General features: G+C 45.0%; 1 protein-coding gene across 1 annotated transcript in view; it reads left to right on the forward strand.

Moving 5' to 3' along the window:
• The window catches only part of LOC143786213 (piwi-like protein 1), a 109108-nt gene that overhangs the window by 2401 nt on the left and 81868 nt on the right, over positions 1-24839 (forward strand). Inside the window, exon 2 of the mRNA XM_077275501.1 lies at positions 24719-24799. Coding sequence (XP_077131616.1) covers positions 24719-24799 — 81 coding nt within the window. The remainder of the gene's footprint in view (positions 1-24718; positions 24800-24839) is intronic.

Raw genomic sequence — 24839 nt, forward strand, 5'->3', positions numbered from 1 at the left:
CATAGACAATATGGAGAGGAGTCTGTTGTGAATTCCGCTCTTGGGCTCCCTCTGGTGGCTGTAAGTGGCACTTTTGTGAGTTCTGCTCTTGGGCTCCCTCCGGTGGTTTTGAGTGGAACTGCTGCTCCTTGGATTTAGCAGTCAGCAGCTGCTTCCACTGATCGTCTTTCTGGCTCGGCTATTTATCCTGGCTCTATCCTTCAGCCTGGGCCAGTTGTCAATGGTTCCTGGTTAGATCCACATCTCTGCTTGGATTTCCCTGATATTCTTACCAGTTCAGCAAAGATAAGTCATTGCTTGTTCTTTTGCTGTCCACATATTGTGGACTTAATCATTCAGCTCTTTCTATGTTTTTTCTTGTCCAGCTTGTCAGTATGGATTTATTCAGTTAAGCTGGAAGCTCTGGAAAGCAGATTTACCCTCCACACCTTTAGTCAGGTGTGGAGATTTTTGTAAACTCTGTGGTGGATTTTATTTCGGATCTTCCTGTTTCCCAGAAGATGTCTGTTATCTGGGTGGGCCAGTTGTACAACCACCGGAGGGAGCCCAAGAGCAGAACTCACAAAAGTGCCACTTACAACCACCGGAGGGAGCCCAAGAGCGGAATTCACAACAGGAGTCTTCTGCTCACTGAGCAGACGCTCAATGGGATAGATGAGGTGGGAATGGTAGGATGGAGCTGCAGGACAGTAAAGTAGCAAGCTGGGTGACAGGAAGCGGGGTAGAGGGAAGAGTGTCAGGGAGGCTAGTCCTGATCTGGCACACCCCAATAAGTTTGCTAAGTTGGCAGATGAGGGGGGTGCCAGTACAGTGGTAGCACTGCTGCAGCCAGGCATGTCATCTGAAAGCCGGAGGAGTGACTGCTCCAGTAAGGGGGGAAATAGGAGAGCAGGGCAGGCCAGACAGGTACTGGTAGTGGGGGACTCAATTATTAGGGGAACAGATAGGGCAATCTGTCACAAAGACAGGGATCGTTGGACGGTATGCTGCCTACCTGGCGCTCGAGTCCGACACATCGCTGATCGGGTGGACAGATTACTGGGAGAGGCTGGTGAGGACCCAGCGGTCATGGTGCACATTGGCACAAATGACAAAGTTAGAGGTAAGTGGAAGGTCATTAAAGACGATTTCAGGGAATTAGGCTGCAAGCTTAAAGCACGGACCTCCAGCGTGGTATTTTCCAAAGTACTGCCTGTACCACGTGCCACGCCAGAGAGGCAACGGGAGATTAGGGAGGTTAATAAGTGGCTCAAGGATTGGTGTAGGAAGGAGGGGTTTGGGTTCCTACAGAACTGGGCCGACTTCTCAGTTGGCTACAGGCTCTACGCTAGGGACGGGCTGCACCTCACTGGGGAAGGTGCAGCTGTGCTGGGGGAGAAAATGGCTAGAAGGTTGGAGGAGTATTTAAACTAGGGATTGGGGGAGGGTGTTCATTTTATAGGAGGGGAAGATAGTGCAGATAGAGACCTGGGCACAAATAAGGAAGTTGGGGGTGGCATGGAAGGTGGGGTTAGAACAGTTAATAATTTAAGAAAGAATAGAGGTACAGAGAGGAACATCAAGTGCATGTATACTAATGCCAGAAGCTTTGCCAACAACATGGAGAAAGTAGAACTAATGTTGTTGGAGCATAATTATGACATGGTGGGGATATCTGAGACGTGGCTGGATGAGAGCCATGACTGGGCTGTTAAGTTGCAGGGCTATAGTCTGTTCAGAAATGACCGTACATATAAGCGATGGGGTGGGGTGTGTCTGTATGTAAAATTGTCCTTAAAACCCATCCGGCGTGATAATATAGGTGAATCTAATGAAAATGTAGAGTCTCAGTGGGTGGAGATAAGGGGAGGGGGAAAAAATAATAAATTACTGATAGGGGTTTGTTATAAATCTCCAAAAATAATGGAAGCAATGGAGAATATCCTCGTAAAGCAAATAGATGAAGCTGCGACTCAAGGAGAAGTCATTATTATGGGGGACTTCAACTACCCTGAAATAGATTGGGGAACAGAAACCTGCAGTTCCAGTAAAGGTGATCGGGGTCTGACAACTATGAGAGACAATTACCTTTCACAACTGGTTCAGGACCCAACAAGAAGGGGGGCACTGCTAGACCTAATATTAACCAACAGGCCAGACCGCATATCAAATATAAGGGTTGGGGGTCACTTGGGGAATAGTGATCACAAAATAATAAGTTTTCATGTATCCTTTAATAAGATTGGTAGTAGGGGGGTGACAAGGACACTAAACTTCAGGAGGGCAAATTTCCAACGGATAAGAGAGGATCTTGGTGCAATTAACTGTGATGATATCCTGAGTAGTGTTGAGCATTCCGATACCGCAAGTATCGAGTATCGGCCGATATTTGCTGTATCGGAATTCCGATACCGAGATACGATACTTTTGTGGTATTGGGAATCGGAAGTTCCCAGTGTATGGTTCCTAGGGTCTGAAGGAGAGGAAACTCTCCTTCAGGCCCTGGGATCCATATCCATGTAAAAAATAAAGAATTAAAATAAAAAATAGGGATATACTCACCCTCTGACGCGCCCTGGTAGTAACCGGCAGGCTGCTTTGCTTAAAATGAGCGCGTTCAGCACCTTCCATGACGCCACGGCTTCTGATTGGTCGCGTGCCGCTCATGTGACCACCAGGCGACCAATCACAAGCCGTGACGTCATTCTCAGGTCCTAAATTCCTAATTCTAGGAATTTAGGACCTGAGAATGACGTCACGGCTTGTGATTGGTCGCCTGGCGGTCACATGAGCGGCACGCGACCAATCAGAAGCCGTGACGTCATGGAAGGTGCTGAACGCGCTCATTTTAAGCAAAGAAGGCTGCCGGTTACCAGCGGTGATGTCCAGGGGCCTCCGGACAGGTGAGTATATCAATATTTTTTATTTTAATTCTTTATTTTACACAGTAATATGGATCCCAGGGCCTGAAGGAGAGTTTCCTCTCCTTCAGACCCTGGGAACCATCAGGATACTGTCCGATACTTGGTGTCCCATTGACTTGCATGGGTATCGGAATCGGCGAGATCCGATACTTTGCCGGTATCGGCCGATACTTTCCGATACCGATACTTTCAAGTATCGGACGGTATCGCTCAACACTAATCCTGAGACATAAAAATACACAAAGAAAATGGGAGACGTTTATTAGCATCCTGGATAGGACCTGTGCACAGTATATACCGTATGGGAATAAACATACTAGAAATAGGAGGAAACCAATATGGCTAAATAGAGCTGTAAGGGGCGCAATAAGGGACAAAAAGAAAGCATTTAGAGAATTAAAGGAAGTAGGTAGTGAGGAGGCATTAAATAAATACAGAAAATTAAATAAATTCTGTAAAAAGCAAATCAAGGCAGCAAAGATTGAGACAGAGAGACTCATTGCCAGAGAGAGTAAAAATAATCCCAAAATATTCTTTAACTACATAAATAGTAAGAAACTAAAAAATGAAAGTGTTGGCCCCCTTAAAAATAGTCTGGGGGAAATGGTGGATGAGGATGAGGAAAAAGCCAATATGCTAAATGACTTTTTTCATCAGTATTAACACAAGAAAATCCCATGGCGACAATATGATCAGTGATAACAAAAATTCCCCATTAAATGTCACCTGCTTAACCCAGCAGGAAGTACGGCGGCGTCTAAAAATCACTAAAATGGACAAATCTCCGGGCCCAGATGGGATCCACCCCTGAGTACTGCAGGAACTAAGTACTCTCATTGATAGACCATTATTTTTAATCTTTAAAGACTCCACAATAACAGGGTCTGTACCACAGGACTGGCGTATATCAAATGTGGTGCCAATATTCAAAAAGGGGACAAAAACTGAACTCGGAAATTATAGGCCAGTAAGCTTCACCTCTACTGTGGGTAAAATCCTGGAGGGCATTCTAAGGCTATGTGCACACTTTGCGGTGTGCTCTGCGGGTTCTCCCACAGCGGAATCGATAAATCTGCAGGGCAAACCCGCTGCGGTTATCCCTGCAGATTTATCGCGGTTTGTTCCGCGGTTTCCGCTGCGGGTTTCCGCCTATACTATTGATGCTGCATGTGCAGCAATATGCAGCATCAATAGTATAATGTTAAAATAAAAAAATTGGCTATACTCACCCTCTCTGACGTCCCGATCTCCTCGGCGCTGCACTCGGCGGTCCGCTTCCAAAGATGCTGTGCCGAGAAGGACCCTTCGTGACGTCACGGTCATGTGACCGCGGCGTCATCACGGTCATGTGACCGCGACGTCACCGCAGGTCCTGTTCGCACATCAACCCAGACCGGACGCCGCGGGCAGCGCTGAGAGGTGAGTATAGCATTATTTTTTATTTTAATTCTTTTTTTTACACCCAAATATGGTTCCCAGGGCCTGGAGGAGAGTCTCCTCTCCTCCACCCTGGGTACCACCCGCACATTATCCGCTTACTTCCTGCAACGTGGGCACAGCCCCATGCGGGAAGTAAGCGGTTCAATGCTTTCCTATGGGTGCAGAATCGCAGCGATTCTGCACAAAGAAGTGACATGCTGCGGGTTGTAAACCGCTGCGTTTCTGCGCGGTTTTTCCCGCAGCATGTGCACTGCGGTTTGCGGTTTCCATAGGGTTTACATGTTAATGTAAACGCTATGGAAACTGCTGCGGACCCGCAGCATCAAAATCGCGGCGGTTCCGTGGTAAAAACCGCAAAGTGTGAACATGGCCTAAGGGATGCTATACTGGAGTATCTGAAGAGGAATAGCCTCATGACCCAGTATCAGCACGGGTTTACTAGGGACCGTTCCTGTCAGACTAATCTGATCAGCTTCTATGAAGAGGTAAGTTCCGGACTGGACCAAGGGAACCCAGTAGATGTAGTGTATATGGACTTTTCAAAAGCTTTTAAAACGGTGCCACACAAAAGGTTGATACATAAAATGAGAATAATGGGGATAGGGGAAAATATGTGTAAGTGGGTTGAGAGCTGGCTCAGGGATAGGAAACAAAGGGTGGTTATTAATGGAGCACACTCGGACTGGGTCGCGGTTAGCAGTGGGGTACCAAAGGGGTCAGTATTGGGCCCTCTTCTTTTTAACATATTTATTAATGACCTTGTAGGGGGCATTCAGAGTAGAATTTCAATATTCGCAGATGACACTAAACTCTGCAGGGTAATCAATACAGGGGAGGACAATTTTATATTACAGGATGATTTATGTAAACTAGAAGCTTGGGATGATAAATGGCAAATGAGCTTTAATGGGGATAAATGTAAGGTCATGCACTTGGGTAGAAGTAATAAGATGTATAACTATGTGCTTAATTCTAAAACTCTGGGCAAAACCGTCAATGAAAAAGACCTGGGTGGATGGGTGGATGACAAACTCATATTCAGTGGCCAGTGTCAGGCAGCTGCTACAAAGGCAAATAAAATAATGGGATGCATTAAAAGAGGCATAGATGCTCATGAGGAGAACATAATTTTACCTCTATACAAGTCACTAGTTCGACCACACTTAGAATACTGTGCACAGTTCTGGTCTCCGGTGTATAAGAAATGCATAGCTGAACTAGAGCGGGTGCAGAGAAGAGCAACCAAGGTTATTAGAGGACTGGGGGGTCTGCAATACCAAGATAGGTTATTACACTTGGGGCTGTTTAGTTTGGAAAAACGAAGACTAAGGGGTGATCTTATGTTAATGTATAAATATATGAGGGGACAGTACAGAGACCTTTCTGATGATCTTTTTAATCATAGACCTGAGACAGGGACAAGGGGGCATCCTCTACGTCTGGAGGAAAGAAGGTTTAAGCATAATAACAGACGCGGATTCTTCCTCTGGATCAACATGTTAGAGCATGTTAGGTTAGGCTATGGGTTGGACTAGATGGACTTAAAGGGAACCTATCACCCCGTTTTTTCGGCATGAGATAAAAATACTGTTAAATAGGGCCTGAGCTGTGCATTACAATAGTGTAGTTTGTGGACCCCGATTCCCCACCTATGCTGCCGAAATACGTTACCAAAGTAGTCGTTTTCGCCTGTCAATCAGGCTGGTCAGGTCGGATGGGCGTGGTGTCTTCCCCCAGATATTGCGTAGTTTTCTGTTGGTGGCGTAGTGGTGTGCGCATGTCCAAGGTCCTGAATCCTGCACAGGGGTGTGAAAATAGCAGCGATGTCCGTTATTCCATTGGTGGTCGGTGGGCGCGGCCATCTTCCTTTGGCCGCGCGTGCGCAGAAGCGGCGCTCTGCTGGCCGCGGCTTCAGGAAAATGGCCACCGCGATATCCATCTGCGCACGCACGGCTTCAGGAAAATGGCCGCGGGATGCCGCGCGTGCGCAGATGGATATCGCGGCGGCCATTTTCCTGAAGCCGCGGCCAGTAGAGCGCCGCGGCCAGCAGAGCGCCGCTTCTGCGCACGTGCGGCCAAAGGAAGATGGCCGCGCCCACCGACCACCAATGGAATAACGGACATCGCTGCTATTTTCACACCCCTGTGCAGGATTCGGGACCTTGGACATGCGCACACCACTACGCCACCAACGGAAAACTACGCAATATCTGGGGGAAGACACCACGCCCATCCGACCTGACCAGCCTGATTGACAGGCGAAAACGACTACTTTGGTAACGTATTTCGGCAGCATAGGTGGGGAATCGGGGTCCACAAACTACACTATTGTAATGCACAGCTCAGGCCCTATTTAACAGTATTTTTATCTCATACCGAAAAAACGGGGTGATAGGTGCCCTTTAAAGTCTTCATTCAACCTTAATAACTATGTAACTATGTAACCTTAGCTGGCCATGTGGTGTGTGACACATCATCAGACACATCCCGTTTCAGTTATGAAGGAGGGACTGTTAAAGGAGGAGGGCCATTAGGCGGACTTTAATCTTCTTAAAGGGACAGCAGTTTGTCCTCCCTATTTTTAGAGAGCCATCAGCTGGCTGGGCTTGGTTGTTCCCATTATTAAACAGTGTGTCTCCTGTACTATTATTGACTGTGCATTGAATGCAAGGCATGACTCAAATTTAGGCGCACCTCAATAGCCCATTGAACAGACGTCCTGGATGGCCAAATGAAACCAAAGTTCCCATTCTTATTTATTTGGTACTGCCATACTGCTTGCCCATGCATTGAATGCAAGGCCTGGTCTGCCCCAAAGTTTATCGCACCCCAAAAACAGTTTGAAGAGACATGGTGGATGGCCACATGAAACCAAAGTTCCCATTATTAGATTTTTTTTACTTTCCTACAGTTTGCCCATGAATTGAATGCAAGGCCTGCTCCAAATTGGGACGCACCCCAGTATCCCAAAAAACAGACGTCCTGGAAGGCCCCATGAAACCAACGTTCCCATTATTAGAAAGTTGGTACTCTCATGCTGTTTGCCTATGCAGTGAATTGCAGTGTTGAGCCTGAAGAACCTGCATTGGAGAATGTCAGTGTAGAGGCTGAAGAACTGGCAGTGGAGAATTGCATTGTTGAAGCTGACAACCAACAAAGTTCACATTATTAGGAAGTGGGTCTCCCATTCTGTTTGCCAATGCATTTAATCCAAGGTCTGGCCTGCACCAAAGTTACAGGAACCACCAAAACAATTTGAAGAGACGTGGTGCATGGCCACATGAAACCAAAGTTCCCATTATTATGATTTCTCTAGTCCCGTACAATTTGCCCATGAAGTGAATGCAAAGCCTGCTCCAAATTTGGATGCACCCCAATAACCCAAAAAACTGACGTCCTGGAAGGCCACATGAAACCAAAGTTCCCATTTTTCTTAATTTGCTACTCCCATAATGTTAGCCTATGCATTGAATGCAAGGCCTGCCCTGCCCCAAAGTTACATGCACCCCAATAACCCTTTGAACCGACGCAGTGGATGGCCACATGACACCAAAGTTCCCATTATTAGGAAGCTGGTACTCCCATACTGTTTGACTATGCAGTGAATTGCAGTGTTAAGCCTGAAGAACCTGCATTGGAGAATTGCAGAGTTGAGGATGAAGACCCAAAAGTGGAGAATTGCATTGTTGAAGCAGCGTAACAAACCCCTGCAGTTCCCATTATTAGGAACTGGGTCTCTCATACTGTTTGGCTATGCAGTGAATGCCAGACCTGCTCCAAATTTGCATGCACCCCAATCCCCCTAGGATGAAACGTGGAGGAGGGCTTCATAAAAAATAATGTGCCCCTGGGGGGTACACATCAACATGCTGTGTAAATATATTTGTTACGGGCATCATAAACACCCTTTAACACAATGTCCAATGAGAAAAAGTATCGTGCCCACACTGCTGCCTTATGCGATCATCTTACGGTGTGCCTTGTAAAGCCGCTCCAGTATAACTACCCACTCATCCATGCAAGGGCACTCCGGGTGCACAGCCAAAAAAGTACATAACAATCCAATGAAAAAAGAAAAGAAAAACTGTGTAAACATTTTTTTTATGGGCATCAAAAACACCCTTTAACACAATAACGTGGCTGTTCCATGACAGACTACGATCACCATGGTGATATAGTGGTGGTGGGTAGGGTTGAGCGAAATGGGTCAGGCATTTTCTGAAGTCGCCGAATTTTGGCAAAGTCGGGTTTCATGAAACCCGACCCGACCCCTGTGTGGGGTCAGCCATGAGGTCGGCGATCTTCTGAATCTGGTATCGGAACTCCGATACCGAGTTCCGATATGTTTGCGATATCGGAAATCGGTATCGGAATCCACATTTAAGTGTAAAATAAAGAATTAAAATAAAAAATATTGATATACTCACCTCTCCGACGCAGCCTGGACCTTACAGCTGGTAACCGGCAGCCTTCTTTGCTTAAAATGAGCGCGTTCAGGGCCTTAGATGACGTCACGGCTTGTGATTGGTCGCTTGGCGTTTACATGGGCGGCCGCGACCAATCACAAGCCGTGACGTCATCTAAGGCCCTGAACGCGCTCATTTTAAACAAAGAAGGCTGCCGGTTACCAGTGGTAAGGTCCAGGCTGCGTCGGAGAGGTGAGTATATCAATATTTTTTATTTTAATTCTTTATTTTACACATTAATATGGATCCCAGGGCCTGAAGGAGAGTTTCCTCTCCTTCAGACTCTGGGAACCATAGTATCCCATTGCACTGCATTGGGTTTCGTGTTTCGGCTGACCCCGACATTTTTATAGGATCGGCCGATTTCACTCGACCCGACTTTTGAGAAAGTCGGGTTTCGTGAAACCCGACCCGATCCTATAAAAATAAAAGTCGCTCAACCCTAGTGGTGGGTGATGAGGATGAAGAGAAGGAGAATGACAACAGAAAAAAAGTTGAAATCACGAAGTGTACTGTATACCCATGTTTGGGTGTAAAGAGGTGCATGGTAATAGCGTTAACAAAAAAAGACACTGTATTGGAGGTTATGTTTGGCTGATATCGCTCAGTGGTGTACAGAAGTCTGGCACAATCCATCCCTTGTTCATTTTTATAAGAGTCAGCCTGTCAGCATTTTCAGTTGACAGGTGGACGCGCTTATCAGTTATAATTCCCCCAGCGGCACTTAATACCCACTCTGACAAAATGCTAGCGGCAGGGCAGGCCAGGACCTCCAAGGCATTCAGAGCCAGTTCATGCCACGTGTCCAGCCTGGATACCCAATAATTATAAGGCATGGAGGTATCACGGAGGACTTTGGTTTGGCCAGCAAGGTACTCCCTCAGCATCTTCCAAAACTTTGCACTTCTTGTGAGAGTACCCCGTGCCTCAGGGCCTATACGATGTGGGGTCTGAGAAAACTCCCAGAGCTTGAGCTGGATTGGAGTTGTCTCTTTCGCCTGTCGTCCTTGGTTGTGCAACGAACTGTGATGTCTGCTGCCAGCGTTTTCAGATGGGAATTTTTTAAATAATTCCGCAACAAGAGCCCTCTGGTCCTGCACCATTTTAGTACAGCTGTCTGACTCTGGAATATGAGATAGAAAGTTTTCTTTGTAGTGTGGGTCTAGAAGTGTCACCAACCAGTAATGACTGTCACCCAAACTTTTGAGAAAGCAAGGGTCACGTGAATGGCAACGTAACATAAACTCAGCCATGTGTGCAAGACTGCTAACAGGCAAGACTTCCGTGTCCTCACCAAGAGGATGACTGAAAATTCTGTCCTCCTCCTTCCTGTCCTCAGGCCATCCATGCTGAACAGACGGTATGACAGCTGTGCTAGTAGTACTATCTATTGCATGAAAGTAGCTCCTGTTCTTCCTCCGCCTCCTCCTCTTCCTCATTGTCACCCTATCCACGTTGAGATGAGATGTGGGTGGGCTGTGTGTATTCACCATGTATGGTTCCTTGCTCCATCTCATCAATCTCCGACTGCAACGCATCTTCTTTGATAGTGAGCAGAGAGCATTTCAGAGCAGAGAGAAGTGGGATGGTGATGCTAATTATTGTATCATCGCCACTCACCATCTTGGTGGAGTCCTCAAAGTTTTGGAGGATGGTACATATGTCTGACATCCATGTCCACTCCTGAGGTCTTATGTGTGGAGTCAAACAAACTGTCAGGTCCATTTCTTACTATTAGCCCGTATAAAAATTTAAAACTTGGGGCTGAAACAACATTTTAGTGGTAAAAATGTAATTAGTCTTTCTTCACTGCCCAAAGTTATTTTAATTCTGTGAGGCACATGTGGTGTCAATATGATCACTGCACCCCTAGATGCATTCATCAAGTGTGTAGTTTGGAAACTTAAATGACTTCATTGGGGTTTCTGCTGTTCTGGCACCTCAGGGGCTCTGCCAATGTGACATGGCACCTGCAAACCATTCTAGTAAGATCTAAACTCCAATATGGCGCTTCTTCCCTTCAGAACTTTGCATTGTGCCGGAAAAGTAGTTTTTGACCACATATGGGGTATCGGCGTACTCAGGACGAGTAACACAACAAATTCCACCATTCATTTTCTCCTATTATTCCTTTTGAAAATTAAAAACTTGTACCAAAAGAAAATTTTAGTGGAAAAAATGTTAACTTTCCATTTACTCAGCCTAATGTTATTCAATTCTGTGAATCAACTGAAGGATAAAAATGCTCACTACACCCCTAGATGAATTCCTCAAGAGTGTTAGTTTCCAAAATGGAGTCACTTGTGGGGTTTCTGCTGTTTTAACCTGTCAGGGGCTCGTCAAATGTGACATGGCAACCGCAATCTATTCCAGCCTAAATTGAGCTCCAGAATTCAGTTGGTGCTCCTTCCTTCCGAGACCTGGCGTGCGCCCAAACAGTAGTTTTCCAACACATACTGGGTATCAGTGTGCTCAGAATAAACTGCACCACAAATTGTATGGTCCATCTTATCCTGTTACCTTTGTGAAAATGAACAATTTGGGGCAAAACCAACACTTTTATGGCATAAGTTAATTTTTTTTCAATTTCGAGCCTCAACATTAGAAAATTCTATGAAGCCCCTCTGGGTTCAAGGTGCTCACACCTCTAAATATGTTCCTTGAGGGGTATAGTTTACAAAATAAGCTGACTTATCGGGAGTTTCCACAGTTTATGCACATAAGGGGCTCTGCAAACACTCTTGATTCCAGCCAATTTTCTGTTCAAAACGTTAAACGGTGCTCCTTCCGTTCCAACCTTTGCCGTGCACCCAAACAGCAGTTTTCCACTACATATGGGGTATTGGCGTACTCAGGAGAAATGATACAGCAAATTCTGGGGTCCATTTTCTCCTGTTGCCCTTGTATAAAAGTAATTTGGGTCAAAACCAACAATTTTATAAAGAAGAATAAAATGTTAATTTTTTTCCTTCTACATTGCTTTAATTCCTGTAAAGCACCTACAGGGTTAATAAACTTCTTGAACGTGATTTTGAGCACTTTGAGTGGTGCAGTTATTAGAACGGTGTCACTTTTGGGCATTTTCTGTCACATAGGCCCCTCAAATTCAATTAAAAATGTGAGGTGGTCCAAGAAAAAGGGCTTTTGTACATTTTGATGGAAAAATGAGAAATCGCTGATCAACCCCTTCTAACTTCCCAACAAAAAAATATGTTTCATAAATGATGCAGATGTAAAATAGACATGTGGGAAATGTTAGTTATTAACTATTTTGTGTGACATATCTCTATGGCTTAAGGGAATAAAACTTGAAAATTGCGAAAAGCTTAGAAACAAATAAAACCTTATACTTTCGCAAAAAAACGTATGCTAAACCTAAACAAAATATAGGCAACGGCCATGGCAGGGAGATAGAAAAAATAACAATATCTGGCAGTGCTGTTAGAAACCTTCAGTATTACCAAACACTAGTCACATTTGGCCTCTTTTACAAATTCTGGCAGTCAGGTTAGCGAGGAGAACGTGAAGGATGTTATGGCGTATGTGTGCTATTGCTCATCTTAAGCACAGCAGGATAATGTAGCCTCTGACAGCGACATCATCAGCTGGAGTCAGCGTTTCTGCCGGGTTTACCTCCTCAGCCATCACATCGTTTAATGTTGTGCAGAGCAAAATGTCCAATCTGTTAATGATACCTGTTTCTTTTCTGTCCCAAAGTCCCCTAGCCAACAGCACCCTGGAGGTTGAGGAACATAATACACCAAAAAAATGTTCTTCTAGTTGAGATTTTGGAAGACATGATCAGTCAGCCTTTATTAGCAAATAGATCAATGGCTGCACTCAACTGTACTTAAGCAAGGAAATGTGCGATACATGAAATGTGAATAGCTTAATGGCTTGTGAAATCTATGAAAAAACACATGAGATGCTTAGCACAAGATTTGGCCAAAAAATGTGAGCCCATCCACCAAACATCAAGGTAATCTCAGATCGGATGGGTACCTGACCTGACTGCCTAGTGTGAACACTTACCTATGGCTAATTACATGGTAAAGCCTGCATTTATAGGAAGGTCAGAACCAACTGTGTTTGGATGTAGTTAAAATCACAGCATGGTGAATGCCCCGCCATAGGTAAGTGTTCACACTAGGCAGTCAAGTCAGGTACCCATCCGATCTGAGATTACCTTGATGTTTGGTGGATGGGCTCACATTTTTTGGCCAAATCTTGTGCTAAGCATCTCATGTGTTTTTCATAGATTTCACAAGCCATTAAGCTATTCACATTTCATGTATCGCACATTTCCTTGCTTAAGTACAGTTGAGTGCAGCCATTGATCTATTTGCTATGTAAGACTTTTTTGGTTATGCACCAGTTCAGACTAGATTGCTGTTCAGTCAGTCAGCCTTTATTGTCAGAAAATGATATGGAGGAGATGGGCATGACAATTTTAATGCCAATCTGTGTTGAAGTGGTAGGGACACTGTCAGTGGTAGTCACACATGGACTCAGGGAGCACCTCCTAGTAGGAACGAGTTGGGAGGGGGGGCGCTGGCCATTTCACACACACATATTCTTCCTCTCCTCTTGATCATCTTCCTCGTAACCAGTCTGCTCCACACACTCCTTCCTCTATCACCAGTGCATTGTCAGTTCTCATTTTATGTGCCCAAGAAACATGCGCTCAATCGTTCAGTTACATGGAAATGGTACTCCCATATGTCCAAGTTCACTACAGTTGGTGCCAGGCCTCCTCTTGAGAAAGAATTGTGTGAACTCAGGCTCTATGGAAGATACATACCCGCCATCATTTATTGATTCCGAGCTTTCATTCACCCCCCACATTCGATCACTGGCTCGCTCTTCTTATTTGCATCTCAAAAACATTTCTAGAATTCGCCCTTTTCTTACTTTCGACTCTGCAAAAACTCTTACTGTTTCTCTTATTCACTCCCGTCTGGACTATTGTAACTCTCTACTAATCGGCCTCCCTCTTACCAAACTCTCCCCGCTCCAATCTGTCCTGAATGCTGCTGCCAGGATCATATTCCTCACCAACCGTTACACCGATGCCTCTACCTTGTGCCAGTCATTACACTGGCTACCCATCCACTCCAGAATCCAGTACAAAACTACTACCCTCATCCACAAAGCACTCCATGGCTCAGCACCACCCTACATCTCCTCTCTTGTCTCAGTCTATCACCCTACCCGTGCCCTCCGCTCCACTAATGACCTCCGGTTAGCATCCTCAATAATCAGAACCTCCCACTCCCGTCTCCAAGACTTTACACGTGCTGCGCCGAGTCTTTGGAATGCACTACCTAGGTTAATACGATTAATCCCCAATCCCCACAGTTTTAAGCGTGCCCTAAAAACGCATTTGTTCAGACTAGCCTACCGCCTCAACGCATTAACCTAACTATCCCTGTGTTGCCTATTAAAAATAGAAAAAAAAACAAAACACATAATCAGGTTCCTTGCATCGTGTTCTCATACACTTTATGCAGTTAATAGCCCTCTGTGTCTGTACTGCTACATACTTAGGCAGTTAACTGGTTCATGCAGCTTTACATGAACACCCGAGCCTTACACTATGGCTGGTCCAAATAACTAAAGCAATTGTTACCATCCACCTCTCGTGTCTCCCCTTTTTCCTCATAGTTTGTAAGCTTGCGAGCAGCAGGGCCCTCATTCCTCCTGGTATCTGTTTTGAACTGTGATTTCTGTTATGCTGTAATGTCTATTGTCTGTACAAGTCCCCTCTATAAGTTGTAAAGCGCTGCGGAATATGTTGGCGCTATATAAATAAAAATTATTATTATTATTATATTGTACCAAAAAGCCTTCCCCACCAGGTTTGAGCACAAACAATTTTTTAGCCCAAATTTATTGTATTTTGTGGAGATAATGTTTTGATACAGCAAACTCATATTTAACCCCTTCCTGACATCAGACGTACTATCCCGTCGAGGTGGGGTGGGCCCCCATGACCGCCGACGGGATAGAACGTCATACGCGATCGGCCGCGCTCCCCCCGTGACCCGGGGGGAGCGCGGCCGATCGCGGCCGGGTGTCAGCTGCATATCGCAGCTGACATCCGGCACTATGTGCCAGGAGCGGTCACGGACCGCCCCCGGCACATTAACCCCCGGCACACCGCGATCAAACATGATCGCGATGTGCCGGCGGTGCAGGGAAGCATCGCGCAGGGAGGGGGCTCCCTGCGGGCTTCCCTGAGACCCCCGGAGCAACGCGATGTGATCGCGTTGCTGCGAGGGTCTTACCTCCCTCCCTGCCTGCTCCAGACCCGGATCCAAGATGGCCGCGGATCCGGGTCCTGCAGGGAGGGAGGTGGCTTCACAGAAGCCTGCTCAGAGCAGGCACTGTGAAGCAGCCTGCACTTCTCGCAGATCGGTGATCTGTCAGAGTGCTATGCAAACTGGCAGATCACCGATCTGTATTGTCCCCCCCTGGGGCAAACTAAAAAAGTAAAAAAAAAAAATTTCCAAATGTGTAAAAAAAAATAAAAAAAAATATTCCAAAATAATGAAAAAAAATATATATATATTTTTCCCATAAATACATTTCTTTATCTAAATATATAAAAAAAAACAATAAAAGTACACATATTTAGTATCGCCGCGTCCGTAACGACCCGACCTATAAAACTGGCCCACTAGTTAACCCCTTCAGTAAACACCATAAGAAAAAAAAAAAAAAACGAGGCAAAAAACAACGCTTTATTATCATACCGCCGAACAAAAAGTGGAATAACACGCGATCAAAAAGACTGATATAAATAACCATGGTACCGCTGAAAGCGTCATCTTGTCCCGCAAATAACGAGTCGCCATACAGCATGATCAGCAAAAAAATAAAAAAGTTATAGTCCTGAGAATAAAGCGATGCAAAAATAATTATTTTTTCAATAAAATAGTTTTTATCGTATAAAAGCGCCAAAACATAAAAAAAGAGATAAATGCGGTATCGCTGTAATCGTACTGACCCGAAGAATAAAACTGCTTTATCAATTTTACCAAACGCGGAACGGTATAAACGCCTCCCCCAAAAGAAATTCATGAATAGCTGGTTTTTGGTCATTCTGCCTCACAAAAATCGGAATAAAAAGCGATCAAAAAATGTGACGTGCCCAAAAATGTTACCAATAAAAACGTCAACTCGTCCCGCAAAAAACAAGACCTCACATGACTGTGGACCAAAATATGGAAAATTTATAGCTCTCAAAATGTGGTAACGCAAAAAATATTTTTTGCAATAAAAAGCGTCTTTCAGTGTGTGACGGCTGCCAATCATAAAAATCCGCTAAAAAACCCGCTATAAAAGTAAATCAAACACCCCTTCATCACCCCCTTAGTTAGGGAAAAATAAAAAAAAAGTATTTATTTCCATTTTCCCATTAGGGCTAGGGTTGGGGCAAGGGTTGGGGCTAGGGTTAAGGCTACAGTTAGGGTTAAGGCTACAGTTAGGGTTGGGGCTAAAGTTAGGGTTAGGGTTTGGATTACATTTACGGTTGGGAATAGGGTTGGGATTAGGGTTAGGGGTGTGTCAGGGTTAGAGGTGTGGTTAGGGTTACTGTTGGGATTAGGGTTAGGGGTGTGTTTGGATTAGGGTTTCAGTTATAATTGGGGGGGTTTCCACTGTTTCGGCACATCAGGGGCTCTCCAAACGCAACATGGCGTCCGATCTCAATTCCAGCCAATTCTGCGTTGAAAAAGTAAAACAGTGCTCCTTCCCTTCCGAGCTCTCCCGTGTGCCCAAACAGGGGTTTACCCCAACATATGGGGTATCAGCGTACTCAGGACAAATAGGACAACAACCTTTGGGGTCCAATTTCTCCTGTTACCCCTGGGAAAGTACAAAACTGGGGGCTAAAAAATAATTTTTGTGGGAAAAACAAAGATTTTTTATTTTCACGGCTCTGCGTTATAAACTGTAGTGAAACACTTGGGGGTTCAAAGTTCTTACAACACATCTAGATAAGTTCCTTGGGGGGTCTAGTTTCCAAAATGGGGTCACTTGTGTGGGGCTTCTACTGTTTAAGTACATTAGGGGCTCTGCAAACGCAATGTGACGCCTGCAGACCATTCCATCTAAGTCTGCATTCCAAATGGCGCTCCTTCCCTTCCGAGCCCTCCCATGCATCCAAACGGTGGTTCCCCCCACATATGGGGTATCAGCGCACTCAGGACAAATTGGACAACAACTTTTGGGGTCCAATTTCTCCTGTTACCCTTGGGAAAATACAAAACCGGGGGCTGAAAAATATTTTATGTGGGAAAAATTTTTAGTTTTATTTTTACGGCTCTGCATTATAAACTTCTGTGAAGCCCTTGGTGGGTCAAAGCGCTCACCAAACATCTAGATAAGTTCCTTAGGCGGTCTACCTTCCAACATGGTGTCACTTGTGGGGGGTTTCTACTGTTTAGATACATTAGGGGCTCTGCAAACGCAATGTGACGCCTGCAGACCATTCCATCTAAGTCTGCATTCCAAATGGCGCTCCTTCACTTCCGAGCCCTTCCATGCGTCCAAACGGTGGTTCCCCCCCACATATGGGGTATCAGCGCACTCAGGACAAATTGGACAACAACATTTGGGGTCCAATTTCTCCTGTTACCCTCGGGAAAATACGAAACTGGGGGCTAAAAAATAATTTTTGTGGGAAAAAAATTTTGTTTTATTTTTATGGCTCTGCATTATAAACTTCTGTGAAGCCCTTGGTGGGTCAAAGTTCTCACCACACATCTAGATAAGTTCCTTAGGGGGTCTACTTTCCAACATGGTGTCACTTGTGGGGGGTTTCTACTGTTTAGGTACATTAGGGGCTCTGCAAACGCAATGTGACGCCTGCAGACCATTCCATCTAAGTCTGCATTCCAAATGGCGCTCCTTCCTTTCCGAGCCCTTCCATGCGCCCAAACAGTGGTTCTCCCCACATATGGTGTATCATCGCACTCAGGACAACTTGGACAACAAATTTTGGGGTCCAATTTCTCCTGCTACCCTCGGGAAAATACAAAACTGGGGGCTAAAAAAATAATTTTTGTGGGAAAAAATTTGTTTTATTTTTACGGCTCTGCATTATTAACTTCTGTGAAGCCCTTGGTGGGTCAAAGCGCTCAAAACACATCTAGATAAGTTCCTTAGGGGGTCTACTTTCCAAAATGGTGTCACTTGTGGGGGGTTTCAATGTTTAGGCACATCAGTGGCTCTCCAAACGCAACATGGCGTCCCATCTCAATTCCTGTCAATTTTGCATTGAAAAGTCAAACGGTGCTACTTCCTTTCCGAGCTCTCCCATGCGCCAAAACAGTGGTTTATCCCCACATATGGGGTATCAGCGTACTCAGGACAAATTGTACAACAACTTTTGGGGTCCAATTTCTCCTGCTACCCTTGGAAAAATACAAAACTGGGGGCCAAAAAATAAGTTTTGTGGGAAAAAAAGGATTTTTTATTTTCACGGCTCTGCGTTGTAAACTGTAGTGAAACACTTGGGGGTTTAAAGTTCTCACAACACATCTAGATAAGTTCCTTGGGGGGTCTAGTTTCCGATATGGGGTCACTTGTGGGGGGTTTGTACTATTTGGGTACATCAGGGGCTCTGCAAATGCAACGTGACGCCTGCAGACCAATCCATTTAAGTCTGCATTCCAAATGGCGCTCCTTCCCTTCCGAGCTCTGTCATGCGCCCAAACAGTGGTTCCCCCCCACATATGGGGTATCAGCATACTCAGGACAAATTGGACAACAACTTTTGGGGTCCAATTTATCCTGATACCCTTGTAAAAATACAAAACTGGGGGCTAAAAAATCATTTTTGTGAAAAAAAAAAAGAATTTTTATTTTCACGGCTCTGCGTTATAAACTGTAGTGAAACACTTGGGGGTTCAAAGTTCTCACAACACATCTAGATAAGTTCCTTGGGGGGTCTAGTTTCCAATATGGGGTCACTTGTGGGGGGTTTGTACTGTTTGGGTACATCAGGGGCTCTGCAAATGCAACGTGACGCCTGCAGACCAATCCATTTAAGTCTGCATTCCAAATGGCGCTCCTTCCCTTCTGAGCTCTGTCATGCGCCCAAACAGTGGTTCCCCCCCACATATGGGGTATCAGCATACTCAGGACAAATTGGACAACAACTTTTGAGTTCCAATTTATCCTGATACCCTTGTGAAAATACAAAACTGGGGGCTAAAAAATCATTGTTGTGAAAAAAAAGAATTTTTATTTTTACGGCTCTGCATTATAAACTTCTGTGAAGCACTTGTTGGGTCAAAGTGCTCACCACACATCTAGATAAGTTCCTTAGGGGGTCTACTTTCCAAAATGGTGTCACTTGTGGGGGGTTTCAATGTTTCGGCACATCAGGGGCTCTGCAAACGCAACATGGCATCCCATCTTAATTCCAGTCAATTTTGCATTGAAAAGTCAAATGGCGCTCCTTCCCTTCCGAGCTCTGCCCTGCGCCCAAACAATGGTTTACACCCACATATGGGGTATCAGCGTACTCAGGACAAATTGCACAACAATTTTTGAGGTCCAATTTCTTCTCTTACCCTTGGGAAAATAAAAAATTGGGGGCGAAAAGATCATTTTTGTGAAAAAATATGATTTTTTATTTTTACCGCTCTGCATTATAAACTTCTGTGAAGCACTTGTTGGGTCAAAGTGCTCACCACACATCTAGATAAGTTCCTTAGGGGGTCTACTTTCCAAAATGGTGTCACTTGTGGGGGGTTTCAATGTTTAGGCACATCAGGGGCTCTCCAAATGCAACTTGGCGTCCCATCTCAATTCCAGTCAATTTTGCATTGAAAAGTCAAATGGCGCTCCTTTCCTTCCGAGCTCTGCCATGCGCCCAAACAGTGGATTACCCCCACATATGGGGTATCAGCGTACTCAGGACAAATTGTACAACAAATTTTGGGGTCTATTTTCTCCTGTTACCCTTGGTAAAATAAAACAAATTGGATCTGAAATAAATTTTGTGTGAAAAAAAGTTAAATGTTCATTTTTATTTAAACATTCCAAAAATTCCTGTGAAACACCTGAAGGGTTAATAAACTTCTTGAAAGTGGTTTTGATTACCTTGAGGGGTGCAGTTTTTAGAATGGTGTCACACTTGGGTATTTTCTATCATATAGACCCCTCAAAATGACTTCAAATGAGATGTGGTCCCTAAAAAAAAATGGTGTTGTAAAAATGAGAAATTGCTGGTCAACTTTTAACCCTTATAACTCCGTCACAAAAAAAAATTTTGGTTCCAAAATTGTGCTGATGTAAAGTAGACATGTGGGAAATGTTACTTATTAAGTATTTTGCATGACATATGTCTGTGATTTAAGGGCATAAAAATTAAAAGTTGGAAAATTGCAAAATTTTCAAAATTTTCGCCAAATATTCGTTTTTTTCACAAATAAACTCAAGTTATATCGAAGAAATTTTACCACTATCATGAAATACAATATGTCACGAGAAAACAATGTCAGAATCGCCAAGATCCGTTGAAGCGTTCCAGAGTTATAACCTCATAAAGGGACAGTGGTCAGAATTGTAAAAATTGGCCCGGTCATTAACGTGCAAACCACCCTTGGGGGTGAAGGGGTTAAAAAAAACCATTGGGGTGAAATTAAATGTTATGGTGACTGCGTCTGAGTTGAATTTTCATGCCACTTGGTGTGACCTCACACTGTTGGACTTGGAGTTCTCCTCTAATCTCTTTCAAAGTTCTGGGTTTTGTGGTTCCCCTTTGTATTATCCATCTCTTCAATTTGTGACCTTATTCCTCGTGTGGCTGCCTCCAGGGAAGACGGCTACAGCCCCAGAGACTTCACACTTCTGGATATGTGCAGCTGTAGTAACAGGAACATCCGGCTGTAGGAGACATCATATAGCCTTCACCTGAGACTTGTTTGTCTATAATGTTTTCCTAATCTCCTGAGACCACTCTCTTCTTAGCTTTCTTTGCCCCATGTTCTGTGTGGTAAACGCCATGACAACAAACAGCACAGTGACTACTTTTTACCCTGTAAATAGGCGACTGACTGATTACAAGTCTGCAGACACTTGTGATAACTACAGGACGCTGTGTAGTTTCACTTCTCCACATGGTCAAATTAATTTCAATCTTTTCTAGAGGAACCATCATTTTATTCCAGGTCATTTTTAATAGTTTTGTTTTCTTGAAAAGAGGCCTTTCATCAGTTTTTTATGTTGAATTGGACAAGCCATGTAATATGCGGAGCATATTTCTTTATAATTTTTATTTCGTCTCTCTGTTGTGAAGATACCAGCTATGAAATATTTGGCACCTAATGAGTTAACTTTAGTTAAATCCAAGTGAGTGTTATCAGACAGTTTTCACTAGGCGCAGTTACTTCTTCTCCCTGTGTAACGCTGACCAATCATATGCAGTTAGTAACATAGAACTGCAGGACGCGTGATGATGCCTGCATACGATTGATCAGTGTCATACTAGGAAAAGAAGTAAACGCACCACTGAAAACTATCTGAAAAAAAAAATTTGGTTTAACAGCGTGGTTGTTGAATCCTGGATCCCAACTCAAGCAGGTTTCTCCCAGCAGGTCATTTCCACCATGATCAGTGCTCGCAAGATGTCTTCCGCTCGCATCTTCCACAGCACCTGGAAAGCCTTCTTCTCTTGGTGCAGACTCCGCGGTCGTTCCCCTCTCGTTTTCTCCATTCCCTTCATTCTGGAATTTCTCCAGTCCGGCTTGGATTCCGGCCTGGCCCTCAGTTCCCTCAAGGGCCAGATTTCAGCGCTGTCGGTGTTGTTCCAGCATAAGATTGCTACTAACTCGCAAGTCAGGACCTTCATTCAAGGGGTCTCCCACGTGGTTCCCCCCTACAGAATGCCACTAGAGACCTGCGATCTCAACTTGGTCCTAAGCGTCCTTCAGGAACCTCCGTTTGAACCTCTGCAAGACGTCCCACTATCTCTTGGAAGGTGGCCTTCCTTGTGGCGATAACGTCTATCAGGTGCGTCTCGGAGTTGGCCGCACTTTCCTGCCGGGCGCCCTTCCTTTCCTTCCACCAGGACAAAGTAGTCTTACGCTCATCTCCCGCTTTTCTCCCTAAAGTGGTGTCATCTTTTCACCTCAATGAAGATATTATTCTTCCCTCCTTTTGCCCACAGCCAAAACATAGGGTCGAAAAGGCCCTTCACACTTTGGACGTGGTACGGGCTCTCAGGAGGTACGTCTCTACGACTGCCTCTTTCCGTAAATCGGATTCCCTCTTTATCCTCCATGAGGGTCACAGGAAGGGTTCAGCCACGTCTAAGGCTACGATAGCCAGATGGATCCGATCGGCTATCCAAAGAAGCTTATCGGGTCAGGGGCAGGCCCATCCCGGCGGGGGTTAGAGCTCACTCTACTCGGTCAGTTGGTGCTTCCTGGGCCATTCGGCACCAGGCGTCGGCGGAGCAGGTTTGCAAGGCCGCAACATGGTCTAGCCTGCATACTTTCACAAAGCACTACAACGTCCACACTCATTCTTCCGCGGATGCGGCCCTTGGCAGACGTATTCTGCAGGCGGCCGTTGTGCATTTATAGGTCAGATGGTACACAGTTATTTGGTTGTATTGTTACCCACCCAGGGACTGCTTTAGGACGTCCCATGGTCCTGTGTCCCCCAATGTGGCGAAGGAGAAATAGGGATTTTTGTGTGTACTCGCCGTAAAATCCTTTTCTCCGAGCCACTCATTGGGGGACACAGCACCCACCCCGTTAGCCTTACGGCTCGTTACCTTTTTGGTTCTTGAATTTTTCTCACATGTTATACTCTAATGTTATGTAGTATATTGATATTAATCTCCTCCTGCTTTTGCACTGAACTGGGTCTCTGGAAGCCAGAGGGTGTATATTGCAGGGGAGGAGCTAACCTTTTTTGTCTCAACTTAGTGTCAGCCTCCTAGTGACAGCAGCATAACACCCATGGTCCTGTGTCCCCCAATGAGTGGCTCGGAGAAAAGGATTTTACGGTGAGTACACAAAAATCCCTATTTTTTTATTGATAGATCGGGCGACTCTGAATGTGGCGACACCAAATGTGTGTAGATTTGATTTATTTTTTTTTAATTGATGTATTTTGAATGGGGCGAAAGGGGGCGATTTAAATATATATATATATATATATATATATATATATATATATATATGTATATATTTTTATTTTTTTCATATATTTTTTTAACTTTCTTTTTACTTTTGCCATGCTTCAATAGCCTCCATGGGAGGCTAGAAGCAGGCACAGCGCGATCGCCTCTGCTACATAGCAGCGATCTGCTGTTCGCTGCGATGTAGCAGAAAATCAGGTATGCTGTGAGCGCCGACCACAGGGTGGTGCTCACAGCTGCTGGGGATCAGTAACCATAGAGGTCTCAAGGACCTCTGGTTACCATTCTGCAGCATTGCCGACCTCCGATCATGTGACGGGGGTCGGCGATGCCATCATTTCCGGCCGCCCGGCCGGATGTGGTAGTTAAATGCCGCTGTCTGCGTTTGACAGCGGCATTTAACTAGTTAATAGGTGCGGGCAGATCGCAATTCTGCCCGCGCCTATTACGGGCACATGTCAGCTGTTCAAAACAGCTGACATGTCCCGGCTTTGATGCGGGCTAACCGCTGGTGCCCGCATCAAAGCGGGGCTTCTGACCTCGGACGTACTATCCCGCCGAGGTCAGAAAGGGGTTAAAAACGTCAGCTCGGCACACAAAAAATAAGCCTTCAGCCAACCTGAGATAACGAAAAATGGAGACGCTACGGGTATCTGAAAATGGCGCAATTTTTTATTTTTTTATTAAAGTTTTGAATTTTTTTTTACACCACTTAGATAAAAAATAACCTAGACATGTTAGGTGTCTATGAACTCGTAATGACCTGGAGAATCATAATAGCAGGTTAGTTTTAGCATTTAGTGTAGCTAGCAAAAAAGCCAATCAAAAAAACAAGTGTAAGATTGCACTTTTTTTTGCAATTTCACCGCACTTGGAATTTTTTTTCCCGTCTTCTAGTACAAGACATGGTAAAACCAATAGTGTCGTTCAAAAGTACAACTCGTCCCGCAAAAAAATAAGCCCTCACATGACCATATTGATGGAAAAATAAAAGTTGGCTCTGGGAAGGAGGGGAGCGAAAAACGAAAAAGGGCCGCGGCGGGAAGGGGTTAATCTTCAGGTCGGTCCTGGCCTTTTAATGCCATCCCAATGTTGTCAGATGTGGGTGTACGGAGCGGCCTCAGTAGCTGCGCCTGCTCCATACCCGGCAGATGCTGGTTATACAGCGGGGACTGGAGTCGGATCTGATCGCTGTTTAACACCGTACATGCTGCAGACAATCGCTGACCAGCATTTGAGCTGCACGTTCCTGACTGGGGGCGTCCAGGTGCAGAGCGGCCCCTCCGTGACACGGCTGCAGGGAGGCACTAGACGCCGTGTCCGCACCTCTGGGCTTTATAGGAGGCCGTGACGTTTGCTCTATACGGCAATACTGACAAGTTCTGGTCTCCGATGAAGAATATTAAGCAAAAAGCCACAATAGAAATCTACATTAAAAAAACATAAAATCTCTAACCTTCTGATCTGACCGCCTTTCCCGTCATTAACGATGAACACTAAAAAAATCCTATTTGTTATCGCCACATCCAGGAAAGTCCGATCTGTGAAAATCTAAAGTGATTAATTTCCTGCGTTAAAGTCTGTAAAGCAAAAAGAAGAAAAATCCAGAATTAATTGTCGTCTGTTCCCCAAAATGATAAACCCTCAGTCACATCTTCCAGTGGTTCCCACATCCCCTCGCCCACTGCTGGGATCACACACGTCCTCCACCTGCAGAGCTGACAGCGCCTGTTCTCTCCCCCCAGACTCCTGAAGATCATGGACATGAAGCAGATAGGACGCAACTACTACAACCCGAGCGACGCCACCGAAGTCCGAGTCCACCGGTAACCAGCAGAGCAGGGTTTACATGGGACTGACCATGCT

Source organism: Ranitomeya variabilis, chromosome 7, assembly GCF_051348905.1.
Source record: "Ranitomeya variabilis isolate aRanVar5 chromosome 7, aRanVar5.hap1, whole genome shotgun sequence".
Classification (NCBI taxonomy): domain Eukaryota; kingdom Metazoa; phylum Chordata; class Amphibia; order Anura; family Dendrobatidae; genus Ranitomeya; species Ranitomeya variabilis.